Source organism: Harpia harpyja, chromosome 16 (genome assembly GCF_026419915.1).
Source record: "Harpia harpyja isolate bHarHar1 chromosome 16, bHarHar1 primary haplotype, whole genome shotgun sequence".
Lineage (NCBI taxonomy): Eukaryota > Metazoa > Chordata > Aves > Accipitriformes > Accipitridae > Harpia > Harpia harpyja.
In genome coordinates this window covers 17825762-17846405 of record NC_068955.1, presented here as the reverse complement: position 1 = coordinate 17846405, position 20644 = coordinate 17825762, and the positions used below count along the sequence as shown (strand labels likewise).

Below are 20644 nucleotides of genomic sequence, written 5' to 3'. Positions count from 1 at the left end.
GATCCTCTATAGGAACAGATACGGAACACAAAACAAATTGGAGCTACAGCAGTTAGTGTGAAAGACACTGCTGTAGCTTATCAAGAGTTTACATTTCACAATTTTGATTTGGCAGATTGATTTGTTATCAAAGGTGGTGTTCTGTCTGTTAGTGGACCTTTAGGTCCTATACTGTTACCTGTTTGCCTGTCTCATAGCATTACAATATTTTTAAAAAATGAATCAGTCTTTGTGAGAAAGACAACTTTCTTGGGCTCAGTGAAAAGATAGCTTTTAAAATAAAATCATTCAATATTTCTGGTATATTTCTTTAGATTTAGTTGTAGAATCTGTTTGAGATGTCTCTTTATCTAACTCTTATATTTCAATTTTTCTGGATATTATTAAAAGCCACAAATATTTACTTTAGAATTTAGACTAGTTGCTTTATTTAGTCTTGCTGGGCAGGAATTCTTCTATTCTTTCAATGTTAATGGAATCTTTTTCACAATTTTTTTGAATTTTCAGTTTTTAGTCTAAGAGTTGTGATTATGTGCACGAATTTATACATTAGTCTTGAACTGTAAATAGCTATGTGTATGGTTACCTGTGTTATCATGAAAATCACCTCTGAAGGCTGTGAGGATATTTCTGCTAATAAAGTTAAGTGTATTTGTGATTGCTTGCATGAAGGTGCTAGCTGTACAGAAATACATACTCAATTAATTTCATGCAACCAGGATAGCTCTTTTGATACTGATTAAATTATTCATAGAGCAAGAGCAGTAACTATAGCTGTAGGAAGACTATGCAGCAAATGAAAGCTCTTTAAATCAGGTGAAGAAAAGAAGAGAACAAGAAGAAATTCTTATTTAAAAATTCTTGGAATAAATAAGCTACTGACTTTTGATAGAGCACATATTACTAGAGCAAAGGGGCGTGATGGCTCCTACATCTCTTGGAAGATCTCTTCGCTTTACTTAAATATATGTTAATTGGCTAACTTACAATAAATTTGGTGAAATTTAGAGGAGGTTTGGAAAATCTTAGTTTCCCTGACCTTAAAATTTTTATGTTAATGAATAAGTCTTCACAGGGTTAGTGGTTGAAGGCCTAGTGCCCAAAGTGCTAGCGCTTACTAAAGATAAAATATTTAGGTACCTGTGAAAGGAAATTACCAAATTACTCATATATAATTATTAATAAAATTGTGCCTTTTCAACTTCAGAATATTTAAAATATTATTCGTTTTTCAGTAATAATAATTTAAAAGTTTAGGAAAATATTTTTGTATCTAGATACCAGGTGTACTTCTGCTGAATGTATATTTTTTTGTTCTCATTTTGATAGTCTTGTTAAACATGGGGATGTGTGCTTGGTCGCAGATGAATGTCCATGTTCGTGGAAAGGAAAGGAATACTTTCCAGGTGACAAAGTCATTTCTTCCTGTCATACATGGTAAGCAGAGATCTATTTAGGTGATTATTTCAGTTTAGTTGTTTATTTATAGATTGATTATTACTTCATGTTTCTTAATCATAAATTTCACACCAGCTTTTGGTAAATCATTTACCCTAATTTTGTATTTACATTTGTTTGAAGAGCTATTAAAATGGCATTTTTTTTAGGGTTTGTTGTTTCAAAGAGCTTTTACTTAATAACAGCTATTTGGGATTTTTTTTAAAAAAAAGCTTGATTTAAAAAAATCACTTTTTTATTATCAAGGCAATCTAAATTAATATTCCTTGGCCAGTGTTCCTAAAGTGCAGGTAAAATCCTTCAAATATTATACCTGAGTGACATTTGTTAAAGCTTTTTACTTATTCGTTTTCACATTTAGCCTTGAATCTGAGCAGTCTAGGGACCCAAAACATAGCCCTGTGGCCATAAGCATACACCCACTACAATGATAAATTAAGACGGGTATGGAGCAACATCACATATTGAGCACAGTAACAGATAAATTGGTTGCTAATTGCGTGTGTGGATAAGATAACCAATGAATCAATCACCTTTTAAAGGAAGTGTTCCGATAGACAAGGGTTGATAGGATCACTCAAATACATGCAGAAACTTATTCCTGTTACTATCCAGTGTTGTAAATGCAGCATATACCCTATAGCTATGTTACTCCGCGAAGTTTCCTTGAGCCCTCTCAGTAGAACATGGTACGCTACCATTTCAGTAAGCTTTACAAGAGCTAAGATGTGAAAATATGCCATATCTGCATGATCCTGAAACAAACTTGTTTCATGATGGTCCTTGCCTGTTTTCTTCTCTGAGCACTGTTGAATGTTGCAAGCTGGCGCTAAGCAGCACTGTTTGTCTTACCAGAGCCTCAGAAAAATCAGCTGTACTGTCAAGCATCAAGATAATATGGTAGTGGTGTAGCCTCCAGCTTCTCAGCAGAGCAGTTCCTTCCTTTTGTCCCCTTCTTTTAGCTTACCAGGACCATTTAACTGGTGTCACCTGGTAAGCTACTGCTCCTGGCCTGCACAGCTCAGTATAGCCTAGTACAGTGAAGGCTTGTCCAGTCAGCACTAATCACTGCCTTGTCTGGATGTCGTTGCCCCCTCCAGCCTTGGGCTGACTGCCTACCTCTGCCTCTCGTCAGGTCCTCAGTATCTGCTCTAGAAGATATTTGTAGCCCTTTGGTCGACTGGTGAAACGACTTACAAGCCATCTCCACTGGGCAGGCAGGTAAAGCGACCCGGGTTACTCACACCCTTATTTCCAAAGGCCTCTCCAATTGGACCTGGTGTGGGACTGCTTGCATCAGAAAGAACTATTATATCCCATTTAATCTTTATGAGACTTCACTAAAGGCAGTAGCAGTGCAGGCAGAAAGACACTGGATATTTAACCTTCTCTCTTTTTTTCTGAGGCCAGGCCCATTAGTTCATGTACAAATTCTTAAAGTTGTCATGACTTTTCTAGTCTTCCACATCTAGAAGCAAAGACAGATCAAGTAATAATGGCTTTTTGGCAATCAGTTGTCCACTGAAAGATTGGATGTCTGTAACAAGCTCTGCTTGATACAAAGTGTATAAAGTCTTAGAGAATGCTGTGTGCGTATGCAGGGGTGTATTTAGTAAGTCAAGGGAAATGTGCATTTTTGCTCATGCAAAGCATAAGAATACGCCTGTGCAAACAAACTCACTTAGGCACTCATAGCAGTTATGATGGCTTTAGTGTTATTTAGTGCACAGAAATAGTGTTTATTGATACTAAATATCATCTTAATCATATCTGATGTAGTATGAGCAACATAACTATTAATCTGATTTGTCTATTGAACAGTAAAATGGCAAATAATTTCTTAAATTTGCAAACCTACCAGTGGAGTGCCAGGAGCTTTCAGCCCAAGCTCTGGGGTCTGACTGAACTGTGGTTCTAGGCTTCCCAAGTTTGGTTTTCAGTGCAACTGCCTGAAATTGTTATCATGTGCTGGCGAAATTAAACACAAAAGATTATTACACTAACGGAAGGTATCAGTGCAGCATTTTGGTGCTGTGTTGTGCAGGGTAAGGTGGGTGGTGCAGTTAGCTATGCTGGTTTACTGTCATACGTTGAGACCATTGATCAAATGCTGGTTAGTCTCTGTGGGCTGCTGAATTGGGCTTTCTGTGTTCTTAAACAAATACTTATTGGAAACACTTTTTTTAAAAAGGTAGCTGAAGTTCGGAAGACACTAGTAGTTTGCTTTTCCAAGTAGAACTCTCTGGATTCTGATAACTAAATGTTAGTTTACTTAGTATGAAACAAGACTGGTACAGAGGATTTTGAAGATATTCTGTACCTCTTAAGCCCTTCCTTCTCACTGTAAATGTGTTAAAACTCCTGAAAAAGAAAGTATGCAAAGGAGCTCGGTACTTTTCACATGTTAAGAAATGTTTCTGCACAAGCCCTTAACAGGTCAGCATGTGGAGGAGGATTTGATTAGGCCAAGAGTAAATCTAAAACCTAATGACTCACAGAGAGCATGAGAAGCAGCACTTATTCTTTCAATCCAAATATAATTTCTTCTATTTGCCTCTCTCTCCATAAACTTGATTATGTTCCTGTCTTAGGTACCACTTTGAGGTGACTAGTATTAGCTGGGCGAGTCCTACTACCATCTACTTGTGCTTTGGTACAGCAAACCCTTTTCACATGTCCTACTTTTAACTTAATTTAGCCGTGTGCTTAGTATATTTATATATGTAGTTATACAAAACACAAGCAACGAGTCAAATCAATGATGGGATAAGCGGAGTCTTGGAAAGTCTGGAAAATGAGGCGAGGTTGGTGCAAGTTACATGCTAAGGGAACAGAAGAAAACATAATGCTACTAATAATTGGAGCTGCCTAGATTTTCTAGATTATTGCTGCTCTTTTGAAAACAGTGGTGTTCTGACCCTGTCATATATGATAGCAGTATGAACAGAAAAGGAAGTTATGCTGACAAAAAATTTCATCCTGCTTGGTGCTTCAGTACATGAGATGCTAACATGAGTGATTTGTCAAATATTTCCATAAGTCAGATTAATACTTTAATTGCAAAATATGAAGCATTTAATTTAATTAAGAAATTCAAAATTCAGCATTTTTGAAAATAGACTTAGATATGTGCTGAAATTACATCACATACTTCATTTAACCTATATTTATAAAATATACCTGTAGTAAAGCTATACCAGGGCACCAGCTTTGCTGTCTTTATTGGGGCAAGTTTTTTAAGTGTCCAGGTGATTTAGAAACATAAAAAATAAAATTGTAAAAATGACTTGTGGATACAGGAAATGAAATTCTATCCATTATTTATAAATCTTATGTCCTTTCTGAAAATGTTATTTAGATTGCAACAGGGTGGTGCAAAAAGAGACATAGTATCCAGTGCTACAAAGCCTCACTGTTAGGCAGTTACAAAGCAAAGGTAATTTGGAAAGGTCTGAACAGTCACTTAGTGTATGTGTGACAAAAGCATTTTGATGCTTAAGGTGGCCATAGACAGAACTCAAACTATTCCAGAAGTCCCTAAACTGTTAGGCTAGGCTTTGGGGATGATAATACCTAGGCATCTGAAAAAAAAAAAAAAAAAAAAAAGCCCAACAACCCAAACCACAGTTCTTTCAAGGAACCTAAGCACCAAAGTAGCACTACCGAAATTTTTCCTTTGCACTTCTGTGAAATTATCGTTCAAGCAGAGACTGAATAAAGATGGTAGTAGTAGGACACATTGCTTGTTGATTCTGAGATTCAGCTCGTATAGAAACAAATGTTCTGTGAGAAGCTGAAAAAGAAAGCTTTATCCTTGTTGCACATTATTGATGGGAGTTACTAGAGAATAAATTGTATTACTTTGGGTGGCAGTTTTTATTTTCTTGTTTCAACAAAAGAAATGCCCTTTTGGTGTCTATATGTTCTGGAACCTATACATTCTAACAGGAAGAAACACAGACTGTGAGAGTTCAATATATACTCTTTTTTTTTTTTTTTTCCCAGAGAATCAATTTACATATGCTGCTTCTATTTAACATTTCAAAATGCTTCTGTCCATAGTTGTCATACTTGCATGGCTTTTGGTTTATTGCTTCTCAGTGCAATATTGTCTGTGGTTACAGTTGATATTACCATTATTGGTCATACATTTTTCAGCATTTGCCAGCATGGATCATTTCAATGCACCTTCCATCCTTGCCCATCAATGTGTACTGCATATGGGGATCGGCATTACAGAACGTTTGATGGACTAACATTTGACTTTGTTGGAACTTGTAAGGCTTACCTAGTTAAGGTGAGACTTTTCTGTAAAGCCTCTGTAAAACTGGATTTAAAAACTACCTGTTAAAAACTACTCTTCTACTTATTTCCAACCTGTACATTTTATTGAATCCTACATACTATTTTTTATGCTTTGATGTTGCTTAGACTTTGAATCATACATAACATAATAATTATGCACTGAATTTTCTGCTAATTGAACTATGTAACAATACACATATTAGTATATTTTAAAGTGTCCATTTCTTTTCTTTTTTTTCTTCAGGGTACTTCTTCAACCAGTTTTTCTGTTATTATAGAGAATATTAACTGCTTTAATACTGGAATAATTTGCAGAAAAAACATTTTCATTAATGTTGGAAAATCTTTTTTAATATTTGATGATGAAACTGGAAATCCAGTAAGTTTCAGTTTTTAATGCTGATCAAAAGGTAGTATATGTACTTCTCTGGGTGTACCTAAGTAGTAGAGGCATAAATATCTTTACCATGAATGCTGATCACATCTGTATTGTTCAGTGGAAACCTTAAACAAAATTTTGTCTATATTGCACAAAAATGTTAGATGAAATGATCATAATTCTTTTGTTTACACTTAATTCCTGTTTAGTGTCTTAGGAAAAAATCCAGATATTTTGAAGTCAGTGGGAGTTTTGCTATTAATTCCACTAGAACTGAGTTTAGTCTGGTCTGGAATGTATAGCAGGAATATTCCTAAACAGTTGTAAAAAATAAATTGCAGTCCCTGGTATATCCTCCACAGCCTGAATGTCATTTTTGTTTTGGCCAACCTGCAAACTGTATTGCTGTAAATATTTAGTATTTTTAGTAATTTTAGTATAAATAGTACTATTTACAGTTTATAGACTGACTATACAAAGGAAGTTGTGTCTCTTTGTATGAGGTAGCGTATAATCAAACCAGACATCTTAGTCCATGTTACAAATAATTTGGAATCTGATTGTTATTGGATGGAGAGAAGAACGCTTTATGTAAATAAGACCACAATCTCTGGACATATTTAGACAATTCCTTATTTCAGGAAGATGCTCTATACATCTCTATACCTATCCATATTAAAAAAAAACCACGTGGCTAAGACCTTCTGAATGCAATGGTGTATAACTAAGTGAAAACCATCACCAGGAACCTTAAGACTAATTTTTTTACCTCCTAGATGAACCACTAACATTTTAATCTTCACTCCAGTTACTGTTACCCACCCTGTGAATTTGATATAAAATCAACTTTTAAAACAGGAAAATCATAGAAATACAACACAGTTCACAATCAAAATCGAGACTGCTTTTGTTTAAGCATTTACCCCTGTGTGGCCTTCTGTCAGTTTTTGGACTTCTGTCTGAGAACCGTTTTGTTCATTTTATTTAGATTTTTCATTTCCTGTCAAGTGAACATTTTGTGAAGACATTACTTACATTATAAGCTGCCTTATTTTATTTTGAACAGAGCTTATCTAGTTACATAGATGAACTACAAAAAATACAGTTATGGAAAGCTGGATTTTTCACTGTTGTTCATTTTCCTGATGAGCACATCACCATTCTTTGGGATCAGAGAACAACAGTTCATGTACAGATGGGTCATCAGTGGCAGGTAAGATGGGTCATCAGTGGCAGGTAAGTGGAAGTCAACACTCTTATTGCCATTTCTTTGAGGTATTTATAAAAGTCTTATGAAGTAAGACGTTACCATTATTCAGAGAATAGACAATGTGTCAGAAATCATGTAGAAACTCATTGGCAGTCAAGGAGAGAAGCATTCAACTACCTTGTCAATTAAAATATTCATTCTCATTTACTTTTTTTTTTCTAGTCACTATTTACTGTCTAACTTCTGTAACAACAGAAACAAATATCTTTGAGGCAACATTCTCCTTCAGTACTTGTTCCTTATATGACTGGAGCAGATGTTATTTTGCTGAAGCATTAAAAAGCACATAGCTAGCAAACAGGTCACTTCTCTGAACAAAAGATCAGCTCCTTTCTCAAAGGCTTGGGATACTTAGTTGAAAGGGAATAATATTGATGTTGTCAAAATATTTTCCATAGCTTTATTATCACGAAGAGCTGAACCGTTTTGGCTGAAATTTCACTGAAAAGGATCAAATCCTGACAAATTTATAATTAAGCAACTGCAGACAGGAACTTAAGAAGCAAGCTTTGAAAACGGTCATGGCTGGTAGTGTTTTGTAACATGTGGAAATATGTTTTTATATATATATATATATATATCTTTTTTCCCCAGGGTAAATTGACTGGATTATGTGGAAATTTTGATTTGAAGACAGTAAATGAATTGAGGACTCCAGATAATTTTGAATTAACAAACTCACAAGAGTTTGGAAACAGCTGGACAGCTGTAGAGGTACATTGTAAAAAGAATGTGTTTGCTAGTAGATTTTTTGCTGTTACATCGTATAATTTATCTAGAATTAAATCAGAAATTCATTCCTGGAAGTATCAATCAGGCAGCAATGCAAATGGCAATATCAGTGGTTCTTACAGATACCATAATCCATTAAGAAGAATCACCTTTTTTCTACACAGCTCTATAATGTAGAGAAAAATGCTTTACAGTGGTCTGAATCTAGAAGTGTTTTTGTAGATGTTGTTTGAATAGTAGTCTTTTTTTACATAATGGAAGAATTGTGGGTTCACTTTAGACTGTCATCAGTTTAGCTGATCTTTCACAGCTGGGCGATATTTAACTGAAACCATAGCAATGAAAAGAAAAAATATTCTTTCCATATGCTCTAAAGTTAAAAATTGAACTTTTTTAATGTCATGTGTCTAGTGGTGTTCATAGAAATGTTCCTTCCTAGTAGTTAGAGTAAAAAGGTCTGATTTCTGACACTTCTAATGTACGTTGTCCAAGTGAACTTTGTTATTATGTAAGCTACGCTATTCAGGTGTAGGGACTGCAGATTGGGACTGCATGGCAGCTCTGTTTAGACCTATATGTACGTATGTGTTTTTCTGCTGCTCTCAAGACAAATGAAACATTTCTTCAGATTGTGTGCTTTTCCTTTTCTGCAGATTATCATCCCCTTTTAATTCCATATCTTAGTCTGGCTTTAGTTTCATAAATGATGCATTTGTTTCATGTTTTACATCTCTTTTTTAAAAAAAACAAAGCAAAATTATAGTTTGCAAGTTCAAACACAGAGTGGTTATGAAACAAGTTTCTCACCTTGATTTTGCTTTCTGATTAAGTGTGTTGACAGCTCTGACATTCGAAATCCGTGCAGTTTGAATCCCCTTAGAGAGCCATTTGCCAAGAAGGAATGTGGAATACTGTTAAGTGAAGCATTTGAAGCTTGCCATCCAGTGGTGAGTTGTAGTCACATATAGAAAGACGTGAAAGTGAACATATCACTGGAGAGAAACTTTACTCTTCATAGAATCATAGAATCATTTAGGTTAGAAAAGACCTTTAATATCGTCGAGTCCAACCATCAACCATGCTGACTAAACCGTGTCCTGAAGTGCCTTGTCTACGCGCTTTTTTAATACCTCCAAGGATGGTGACTCAACCACTTCCCCAGGCAGCCTGTTCCAATGCCTGACAACCCTCTCAGTAAAGAAATTTTTCCTAATATCCAATCTAAACCTCCCCTGGCACAACTTGAGGCCATTTCCTCTCGTCCTATCTCCAGCCACCTGACAGAAGAGACCAGCACCCACCTCACTACAACCTCCTTTCAGGCAGTTGTAGAGAGCGATAAGGTCTCCCCTCAGCCTCCTTTTCTCCAGGCTAAACAGCCCCAGTTCCCTCAGCCGCTCCTTATAAAACTTGTGCTCCAGGCCCCTCACCAACTTGGTTGCCCTTCTCTGGACACGCTCCAGCATCTCAATGTCTTTCCTGTAGTGAGGGGCCCAAAACTGAAAACGGTACTTGAGGTGCGGCCTCACCAGTGCCGAGTACAGGGGAACAGTCACTTCCTTGCTCCTGCTGGCCACACTATTTCTGATACAAGCCAGGATGCCGTTGGTCTTCTTGGCCTCCTGGGCACACTGCTGGCTCATATTCAGCCAGCTATCAGCCAGCACTCAAGGTCTTTTTCTGCCAGGCAGCTTTCCAGCCACTCCTCCCCAAGCCTGTAGCACTGCATGGGGTTGTTGTGACCCAAGTGCAGGACCCGGCACTTGCCTTTGTTGAACCTCATACAATTGGCCTCGGCCCATCAATCCAGCCTGTCCAGATCCCGCTGTAGAGTCTTCCTACCCTTGAGCAGATCAACACTCCCTCCCAACTCAGTGTCATCCTCAAACTTACTGAGGGCGCACTTGATCCCCTTGTGCAGATCATTAATAAAGATATTAAACAGAACTGGCCCCAATACTGAGCCCTGGGGAGCACCACTTGTGACCCGCCGCCAACTGGCTTCAACTCGCATCACTTTAAATCTTCATCTTGTCATCCATAACATAATAATTTGACTACTATAGCAAAAGCGAACACAAAGAAAGTCTAACCCATACCTATTCTGATTCTAAAACGTGAATGTTTAGCTGGACCTGTTACAAGGACTATCTGCACTTAGCTGACCTAGATAGTAAGCTACTTTGGCACCAATTTAGCATTCTGTAACATGGGTAGTCCTATTAGTCCCCTTTGTAATTAATGCAGACAAAATTATACCTAATTTGTGTTATTTTTTTTTTTATCCCAAGCACTATTGGCATAAGCATAACCACTTGCTTTATTTTGCTCAAATGTATTACATAGCATGCACATTTTTCAGGCATATTTAAATAAATTGACAGTTTCTTCCAGGCAGTATCGGATGTGAAGAACTCATTCCTAGAAAAAAATGCATATATCTCCTCACTCAGGCAACCACCTAAGGAAATAAATGAGCCATACAACATGTTCTGACAGTCAACAGGCTCAGGTTCAATTGGAAAATGAGGAGGGACTGATTGCCAGAGCTAGGTCTTATATGGAAAATGACATATCCCAAGATGTTCAGGTATTGAGACTGTGTTCATGGCTTAAAGAGTGTAAGTGTCAGAGTGATACCTAGGGAGAGAGGAGATTTCATATGAAAGACAACCAGGAATCTTGCAGGGTTGCTTTTTATATTATTTTGGAAGAAAGGGGAAGCTGCTGTTAAAGTCGTATTAATGTAACATCCACTGTATAACATAGGTAGCAACTACATTCCTCAAAAGTGTGTAAGTATTACTCAAGTGCAAATTCATGTAGAATGTGTAACAATTCAATAAGCAAATCAGCATTGACAGTTTTCTTTGAAATGTTGTCACTTAAGACTTCAAAATAATTTAAGGGAAAAATCACAAATTCGCCTGTGAAAATGTCTTAGAATATGAAGAGAATGAACCACTCTCACATGAAGAGTTATCCATCTACTTTATTATTTCCTGCATTTTATGTATATCTCACTTTCATAACACTTCTGATGTTTATTGATTTGTGATCAGTTTAGAGACAGTTTCTCTTATTTTGTAAGTTTCTTTGTAGTTTATTATGGTTTAAATATTACAAGACCATACAAAACACAAGCTCACATCAACATCTTAGTGTGCATGTTCTTAATGGGTCATTGACTTAATTGTGCCACTGAGTACTGTGTAAGATTTTATGTGTTCTAATAAACTGTTTTTCTTGTGTCTCGGGAAACATTTAAATTAAAATCTTTATTACTTCAAAGTCTTATATATTAGATTTTGAAAGAGTCACAGCTTTTTGTATAGAGGTGATTGTTGCCAATGTCTATATGAATATTTTGATAAGTGGTATTTGTATTTCCAGATTGACGTCACCTGGTTTTACTCCAACTGCTTGACAGATACATGTGGTTGTAACCAAGGAGGTGACTGTGAGTGTTTCTGTACAAGTGTATCAGCATATGCCCATCAGTGCTGCCAGCATGGAGTTGCTGTAGACTGGAGGTCCCCTAGAGTGTGTCGTAAGTTTACTTAACTAGTGTTGCCAGTGGCTGCTGCTGTCTGCATTCATAAGACCCAGACCTGAAAAATCAATCACATTAAATTGCCTGGGGCCATGAATTGAATCACTAAGCCACACTGGTGGGAAGATGAGTGGATGCGTCTCACTGCCCTCCGTGTTCATTTTGGTCTAGCTGGATTACATGCTTCTTTCCATATTTGTGGGTGGTACACTTCTATTTTTAATTCCTTGTCCTATGATGTGAAATGAAAAGTCATGGGAAGTCTATATTAGCATATGGCATGCATCCCTCAAACCAAAGTTACAAAGTTAACAGCTCAAGTAATTTCCATCTTCAGGAAGTCTTCAGTTCTTAACAGGGTCTAGGAAATATAGGTGCCTTACTGCTGCCCCCAGAGCAAGTGTGAAATATAAAGGTCTTCTGAAGAAAAACAAGTAGGTTTTTAAGCAGGACTTTGTCATTACCTTAGTATCCCTATTCAACAGTGCTTAGAAGTTGTAAAAAAATCTGAGGGCTTTTTCTATGGCACCTAGTGCAAATGCCTAACAGGAGACAGTTATTTCCCCAAAGATGTGATAAAAAAGTGCAAGATAGAAAGAACGGAAGGAAACAAGCATTTTTCTAACTTCACAGTTGCACAGAGAAAGTATGCAGCTTGTTCAAAGTCATGCAGGAAATTTGCCATAGAGCGAGAGGGTTACTCCAAATTTTTGATAGAAATGGTACACGTGCTTTGAAGTGACCATGGAAAGACAGCAAAGCTTAGTCTTAACCACTAGAGGTCACAAAGAGACAGCTGTAGGTATGTAAGCTTAGTATTTCCTGCTAGAAAACAGTATTTTATTTAAGTCAGTGTAGTTTAAATTAGTATTTTATTTAAAGCAGTAATGTAAATATTTGGCAATAATTTTTTTAATAAATGTTTTGTGTATGATCTAACTTGGCCAAGCATTTGGCTTACCCCTTAATCGTAAAGGCTAGTAGAAAACCTGTTTATCTGCAGAATACTTGCAACTGCATTTCTTTTCTTTTTATTTTTTAGCTTATGATTGTGAATATTTCAACAAAGGTAAGTCCTAAAGGAGCTGATAAAATGTCAATAGAATCTTTGATTTCTTTATATAAGTCTTAGTACTTTGTATAAAAATAATTGTGTTAATGAAAACAGTCGTAAATGATATGTTACTTAAATAGTCAAGATTCTGTTTTACTAGTTTATTTTGCTTTTTCAAAGGCTTTTCATTTCATAATCTTTTTAATTCCTGGCTTTTTCCCAAGAATACGTGTTTCACTCATTTTCTTTGCATTTATGGATCGTGATTAAACAGTTAAATCATTAAGTAGTTAATAAGACTATTCTATCCAATAGTACTAGTGGCACTACTTGTTTAAGGTATACTGCAGTTCAAAACTAGATACCCAGTGTGTCTGTTAAACCAATCATGATCTCCTGTGCAGCCTCCAGAGGGAGCTAGCTATACAGATATTTCAACTTTTTGTGCCCAGATGGGGAATAACTCTCCATTTAGGTATGTTTGACCTAGCTTTAAGTTCCTGAGTGACAAGCATTGCTGCTGCATTAGAATGGCTCTCAGAGAGAGGTGCAAAACTTGTACAAGGTGCTAGAGTAAACCTTGAATCTGCACTGGGTGCTGTACTGCTGTGTTAACACTGGCATCCATATTCAGACTATTTCAAAGTTATCTTGTGAGTGTCTGCATGGTTAGACATGGCATGCATACAAGCCCTGCAAGCCAGCCTGATGAGAGGAATGGTCAGGACTCCTGCTATTTATTCTATAACTCTTTATCAAGCTCAGATAGAAGCCTGCCTATCCAGATGATTCGTGATATTTTGGTCTTCTGTTAGACTCCATATTGCAGCAGCTCACCCCCAGAAAGACCTCTGAGAAGGGACCAAGTTTAAATTAGAAGAGACTTGTGCAACGTGGCAGGCCCAAACAATACAGCCAAGAAATGTACATGTTCTGATACGCTGGCTGCTGAAAAGATTTTGAGTGGGGTCAGATTGCTAATGAAGTGGATTTTTATCTAAATCACTGCTTAAGCCTTTAAATTAATTTAAATAAAGTCCAGTTGAATACAAGAGGTGATTGCAGTTTTACATTTCCTTTTTGGTTTGTGTTGTTTTATAAATGAAACACAGTCTGATACTGGATAATCTTACTGCGGTTGTAACAAATTGAAAGTGCAGTGCCTCTAACATCTGTGGTAGTAGTGGAGTGAATTTGGATGATAACATATACTTTTAAAGTTTGTTATTAGTTTTACTTGTTACTGAGTTCTCACTGACAGAAATTAGTTGAAATAGTGGAGAGTTGTGCATGTGACCAGCTTGTAATAAACATGGTTATCATATACTTCTCACTTCGTATCTTTCTACTGTTTGCTAATCCAGCTCATCGGTATTCAACATAGGATGTTTCAGAGCTGCCAATGGGGAAGAAAATAATCTCTAAGCTGAAGATTTTCTTCTCTACCTCAAGTATAGTAGTGCTCCCCAGAATACTTAGTTTTGGAGACAAGAAGGTTAAGAAACTGTCATAGACCAGAGAGAGGTTTTGTCTATGCAACTTTGTCATGAATCCAGAGTGAAATAGTTGCAGTCCTACTAGAGGCAGGAGCAGAAGCTTTTTGTCTCTGGTAAGGGGAAATTCTCAGCTGGTAGCTGCGGTTTCTCAAGTTTTGGGTGGGGCTGAGATATGAGACCTAAACATATAATAACATTTCCAGAACACTAGATGTTTTAAGTAATTTTTAAAATGTTTTTCAACTCCCTGCACTGAAGGTAACCAGGTATCACTGTACATGACTAGATAGGCATGGGCTTGTGTCCTAACTGGCCACCTATTTATACCATTAGAATCTAAAACTCTGGTTGCAGTGCAGCCTCCTTAGGATTTCAAATCTTAATAAATTTTAAGATTAGGGAGAACCAGAATATGAGGGCAGGCTGCAAATTGCAGTCCAAACTTTTAACCTGTTGGAACAGATTTTAAGGGTCAATGGTATTAGCTGCAAGTATCAGCTGAGAAGTTCTGGGACACTTTTACCTTAGATGCTTGCCATGTCCTGGCTTGTAGATAAAATGATAGTGAGGTGAATTGCTCATGTGTGGTCTAAAATGCTTAGTTTTAACAGAGAAATTTACAAAAATAATTTCAAATAACATTTTAAAATAAACTTTAAAATACTTTCCTACAGTGAAATCGAAACTAAGTGAAGAGGTATGACATTTAAGATTTGCGAATGGTAACTTCACATGCTTTTGGCTTTTTTTACTTAAAGATAAAATATGACCATTGCTTTGCTTATGATGCTGATTTCTTCCTGTCTCACTTCCCAGTGGTTACATTTGTATCTACACTGTTCAAGGAGTTCTTCCATACTTGATGACAACAAACTTTTGTTCCCTGCAAAATGCCTCATACTTTGGACACTAATAAAAGAGGTTTTGACGAATAGTAGGAAGTGTATAATCAGTTCAGCCATACAAATAAACAATTAGAGGCTCCCAGGGTGGTCCATAGAACACTGTTTACTTCTAAATCAAATAACTGAGCAGTCAGCTGACTTTAATAAAGTGACTACAAAACTGAAGTGAATGAGAGGGAGGAAAAGGAGAAGCTAATCTTGAATCTTGAAATTTGAAACTAGATATTTTGGACAGTTTTCAGAACATGTATTTTCTAAAAGAGTTTGGCTTTGTTTTGGTTGTCATTACAGTTTAGTGCATGACACATAGCACTATTTTCAGAGTGGAGGGATGTGTTTTTCTTTGTGCTGTATCGTAATATTCAGAGCTCTTGATATGAAAGGTAATTCTGACTTTTTTCTCAACAGTTCTGGGAAAGGGCCCATACAAACTGGTTAGCTATTTGGATGGAGAATTTGTAATGGCAGTGAAACTGGTGGACGGTGGTGTTTTCCCAGTGAGAGAAGAAGATATTGTTCCTGGACATGCAGTGAGCTTTATGCTGACTTCAGGACTTTATAAACCCAAAGCACATGGTAAAGTCACTGTATCATAGAGGCTTAAATAAGGCAGAGCAAATTCTGCCCTTGAATACGAGCCTACCTTTAAGAATAGACCTGGGTCAAAATTTTTTTTTTATCTGTCAGCTGATTGTGCACCTTAATGTTGTCTGCCAAAACTTTCATTTGGTTGGTTTTAATTACATGATTGTAGCTTTATAAACAAATACTTTTAGTTGAAAAACAAAAGCGCCCCCCATCCTAACCTTCAGAAGCACCAAACCAGTGTTGTAGCCCAGTGCTCCAGATATGTGTAGCTCCCTCCACCAGTTCTCTGGCAGAACTGGGACACAGGAAAGAATGGGAGAGAAATGATACAATAAAAGTACTCCCTAATTCACTTGCTTTGCCACCATCACTCATTGTCTGCCCATTGGCACTAACCTGAGCTGTGTAAGGGTGTATACTGCAAATTTGTCTCCTTCAGGTCCCAACTTAAGTTTCTACTGAAGGAATGTGTTGCTTATTCAGCAGACAAAAAAGGTTTTGCACACCTTCAGACAGGTGGAGAAAGCTTACAAGAATATATTCAGCACTTTGTGACATTGATTAAATGCTAGAGTTGTCTGCATACATGATTTGAATGCCCACGGAACATTTAATGCCCACTTGAGTCTCAGTACAGTTTCACTGCCCAGAGTCCCCTGAGTAGCTCTTTGGACAGCCTGAAGGTGGCTGTCTTTGTGTAATCAAAGAAGAGATATGGGTCAGTTGAAAAAATGACAAGCATTTGATTGGTAATACTGCCGTCTGTAGAACTGACACAAGAACTCATGTAACAGAATATCCAGGGCCAGATTTCTTTTATTAGTCATACTTTTGAGACACTTGTACAGTGCGTTCAATTTAGGTTTGGAAAGGGAAGGTCAGTCCTACTGTTCTATTCCCATATAAAAATCTCTTGCTCAGAATTTAACCTGCCAAATGGAATTTGTGCCTTATAGTCCAATTTGAATGAATGGCATTTCATCATTTGGCCATGGAGGAGTTTATACAGGAGGAGTTTATACAATTGTTATGATATTTTTAATATCCATGTTTTCATTATATATCTGTGTTCTTGGTTCTTTGGTACCTCAGAGAAATGGATGTGTTTCATCAGTTTCAGACAAATCATGGACAATGGAAAGTTCTGGGCATTGATGTACTGATTGGCCATATGGCAGGTATTACAAATCACGCTCATTTGTGTGCAGTAACAACATGTCTGTTGTTACTTATCAAGTAGGTACTTGCCACAGACAATTAATAAAAGGATATTCGCAAGTGCCACTATGTTTTTCAGATTAATTGAAGTTTTTATGCTCAGGAAACAAGTTGGTTTTCCAGAAGTGTTATACCAGAATGTGATAGCATATCTGTTTAATAGACATCATTTGTTTCCTATGCATTCTTTTTTTCAAGAAATACTACCCAGGCCTGGAGGGTTAATTGATTTTACAGTAGTTTAATGGCTATTTTCAAGAGAATAGCAGAGTTTACAGCAAAATAGAATGAAGTAATTCTGTGAGCAACAGATGCCTGTAAGAGGCTCAAGATCTGCCACACTGCGAGTGGTTGTACAGAGGCTTGCTTGAAATAAGCAGTACTGTTTTCAGGGTAAGGTATCATGTGGGTACATTTGCCAGAAAACAAACTTTGCTGTTAACATTCTTAGGGGAAGGGCTAGAGAGCTGCTTGCTTAGAAGTTAAGACATAAAGCTGTAAACTGAATGCAAAATACATTTTTGTAATTTATTTTTAATGAAAGGCTGAGCTCTTAAGCTATGAATTCCTGATGGCAAATGTTACTTGTAAAGCTAGTTGAAGAAGTTTAAATTTTTATTAAATAAATGGCTTAGTGAAGGCTGTAAACTCAAGTTCTGCTTGACTGCGGTGCTATATTCCTTTATCCTGGTGTGGGCAAGTGTCTTAATCTGCTCGTATCTGTAGGTTATTTGGAAAACTAAATATCTATCAGAATCTAGCACTCTGAAATCCATATATAGTATATTTTGTTACCAGATTCAGGCTATTTTCACTGATAAGGCCAAAGTCAGCCTTCATTGCTCATGCTACTAATATCAGTACATCAGAATGAGTTTAGTTTATTATGCATATAAATGCATATGCATACATCAGCAAGTAAATGAGTTCTGTGTGTTTTTTTCAGATTCCAACTTGGTTTCATTTGAAACAGCTGAGAGACCAAACTATTTTCTTCAGTTGGCCTCCAATAATACTCTTGTTCTTTCTAAATGGGAAAAAAGAGAAGCATTTCACAACAGATCTACATTTGTCATTCACAAGAATACATGGGTTTCAGGATACAGTTCCTTTGAGTCATTTGCAAAACCAGGATACTTCATTCACATTTCAGCCTCTTCAGTTGAGCTTTTGAAGTACCATCATTCAGAGGAGTTCAGACTGTCGACACTTTTTAAACTTGTAGGTAGGTAATTAAAGTTGCATTTTATGAACAGCAGTTTGCTCCCTGTGAAAATATAGGCTAAATGGTATTGATATTTTCAGAGGTGATGATATTGCTTACTTCTCCCCTGCATCACTGGGAGCTGTGGGTAGTCTGTGGTATGCAGGCTCAAAATCTTCCCTGAGCTTTGTATTGAGCATGAGATTCTGTTTTCTTGTCAAAAGCCACTAAATAGCCTAACACACAACTTTGCTATATTTGCCAACTGGTTTTGGAAATACATAGCCCAATGTGTAGTTTCTGGGCAATACTTGCTTTCTAGGTGGTGAAGAAATTCTTCAGGAGTAGAAAAATCATACTGATGAATAATGGATTCATGAAGGGAATAGAAAAAGACTGAGTGCATCTCTAAAAGCTAAGGTCTGTGGATGACATTTTCCCCTCCTTTCCATCCGATTGCTGCCAAGAGAGAGTTTTCTGTACAGTGCATTCTCATTGTGAGCTTTTTTGCCTCCTCAGAGGTTATGCCATTCAGTGCAAAGGACCTTGCCTCTAGATTACACCTCTCAAACCTTGAGTTTCCCCTGAAAAACACCTTGACATTTATCCATGTGCCCACTCACAGAGGCTCTGCTCTGCCTTTTGGGATGTTATCCCCTAGTGTTTCAGGCATCATCTAACTGGAGATATATGCCTCTTCTTGGGGATCTAGATGTCTGTTTCTGTAATGTTTCTTGGACAGCTACAGCTCTTGCATACACAACGTAGACTGCTGTGAGAGTGTTTCTAACTACTTGAGAGATTCCCATTCCTCTAATAGTAGTCGCATTCCACTGAGACATAAGGATCAGAAATGTAGGAGATATTCTTAGGACCCTTCATAGGAGCTGGATCCAGAAGTTGCTCCGACAAGAACTGATGACAAAACACACATTGAAAAAATCACTGATCAGTTAAGCTCACTCTTTTTTAGATTAGTAAGGAAAAGAAATAATAAGAATAGCTGTTCTCACATATTCTTAAACACTCAGGAACCGTGCCCTGAAATGAAGGTGGCCTTACGGGTCAAGAAGAAGGTGCAGGAGTTATATTAGCCTATGAAGTAAAGCAAAGCAGATTATTCATGAAACCATCATTTGCTTTAGTGTCTGCTTGTCTGGACACATCAGATACATCAAAAGCATTCATATGACTTTATTTATGAACTTCAGTGACAACTACTACTTGCTGAAACCACTGGCCGTTGTGTGGTATATAAAATTCCAAAATCACTACAAGTGTTTATTTTTATGTTCTAAAGCTTTTTATTGTGCTGTAATTTTAACTGCATTAGTAATTTGTTTATTGGGGTAGCAGAAGTATTTTAATAGGTATTCCTGGCAATACCATTTTTTAAAATCAGTTCTTTATTCTCTGAAACCGAGATTTGTTATACAAGCAAAGAAAGAAAATGAAATATTGTAACAAATGAAGCATGGCCTGGGCATGTTTTATGGTGACCATATTGAATCTCAGCACAGACAAATCTGAAGCAGGCACTGACTTCTGTGACAGAAGAGGCCAACTGTATGCCTCGTGGAGCTTCTTGTTATCAAAACATTGAATTAAAGTGTTAATGGTGGCATTGTGAATCTGCTGATGTTTTGCGGTGCATTATGCTGACAGCCTAATGCAGCTGTTGACTGGCACACTCCAACTTCAGAAAAAATGACAGATTTTGTCATTGCCAAATGCCTGTTGCCTCTTGACAAGTGCTTGTAATCACAGAGCTGTTGAGGTTTTTGAACAGCAGAATTACAGAGCTAATGCTATTACCAGGATGTTCATACAGCGTTTCAAGCAAGGAACTTTTTTTGGACATAACAAAAAAATCTCCTTAGTCTTTTATCTCTGAGGGAGGAATGAAGAAGGTTAAAACATGTTCCAACTCTTAGTGGTCATCCGTTAACACAGAGGGGTCTGTCTTTTCAAGTGTGAAGTCTTTACCCTCCAGCCATTATACCAAAAAATCCTATCTATGCCAATGGAAAACTAAAACAATTCACCTCAGCAAGTGGGATCAGATCAAATGATCAAGAGGCATTTCATTAATCACCACATCCGAGGGCTTGGGTTTCAGAGTTTTATAAGCAGAGAAACATGGGGCTCGAATCTTTCTCCAGTGTACTTTCACAAGGGCCAGCCTGCTGATGTAGGGTAATTACATGGTCTAAAAATACAGCAGCATTTGTTTAAGTTAATGGAAAAGTTACACCAGCTCCAGAGTGCACAGGCAAAAGTGTATTGAGTTTCCTGCTGACTATTGTAAATGCTTTGCATATTAGATCAGAAACTCTTGAACCGGGAACAGATATTCCTGCGAAATCGGAGGATAAATATCGGGAGCAGAATAATAGACCCAGTAAATCCTCTTGGCCAGAAAGTTCCTCATGAGACTTCTTCATGCTTTGTGACGCACATTCAAAAGGAGGAATTTTAAATG

At 37.1% G+C, this 20644-nt stretch overlaps 1 protein-coding gene across 4 annotated transcripts in view; it reads left to right on the top strand.

The window, feature by feature from the left end:
- The window catches only part of OTOG (otogelin), a 120162-nt gene that overhangs the window by 60030 nt on the left and 39488 nt on the right, over nt 1–20644 (top strand). For all 4 annotated transcript variants that reach the window (XR_008238711.1, XM_052811048.1, XM_052811047.1 and 1 more), the window contains exons 24-33: nt 1330–1437; nt 5617–5755; nt 6008–6142; nt 7209–7355; nt 8007–8126; nt 8975–9091; nt 11538–11694; nt 12740–12766; nt 15561–15728; nt 17905–18183. Coding sequence is in view for 3 of the 4 variants with exons in the window: in XM_052811048.1 (XP_052667008.1) it covers nt 1330–1437; nt 5617–5755; nt 6008–6142; nt 7209–7355; nt 8007–8126; nt 8975–9091; nt 11538–11694; nt 12740–12766; nt 15561–15728; nt 17905–18183 (1397 nt within the window). In the remaining variant the exon portion in view is untranslated. The remainder of the gene's footprint in view (nt 1–1329; nt 1438–5616; nt 5756–6007; nt 6143–7208; nt 7356–8006; nt 8127–8974; nt 9092–11537; nt 11695–12739; nt 12767–15560; nt 15729–17904; nt 18184–20644) is intronic.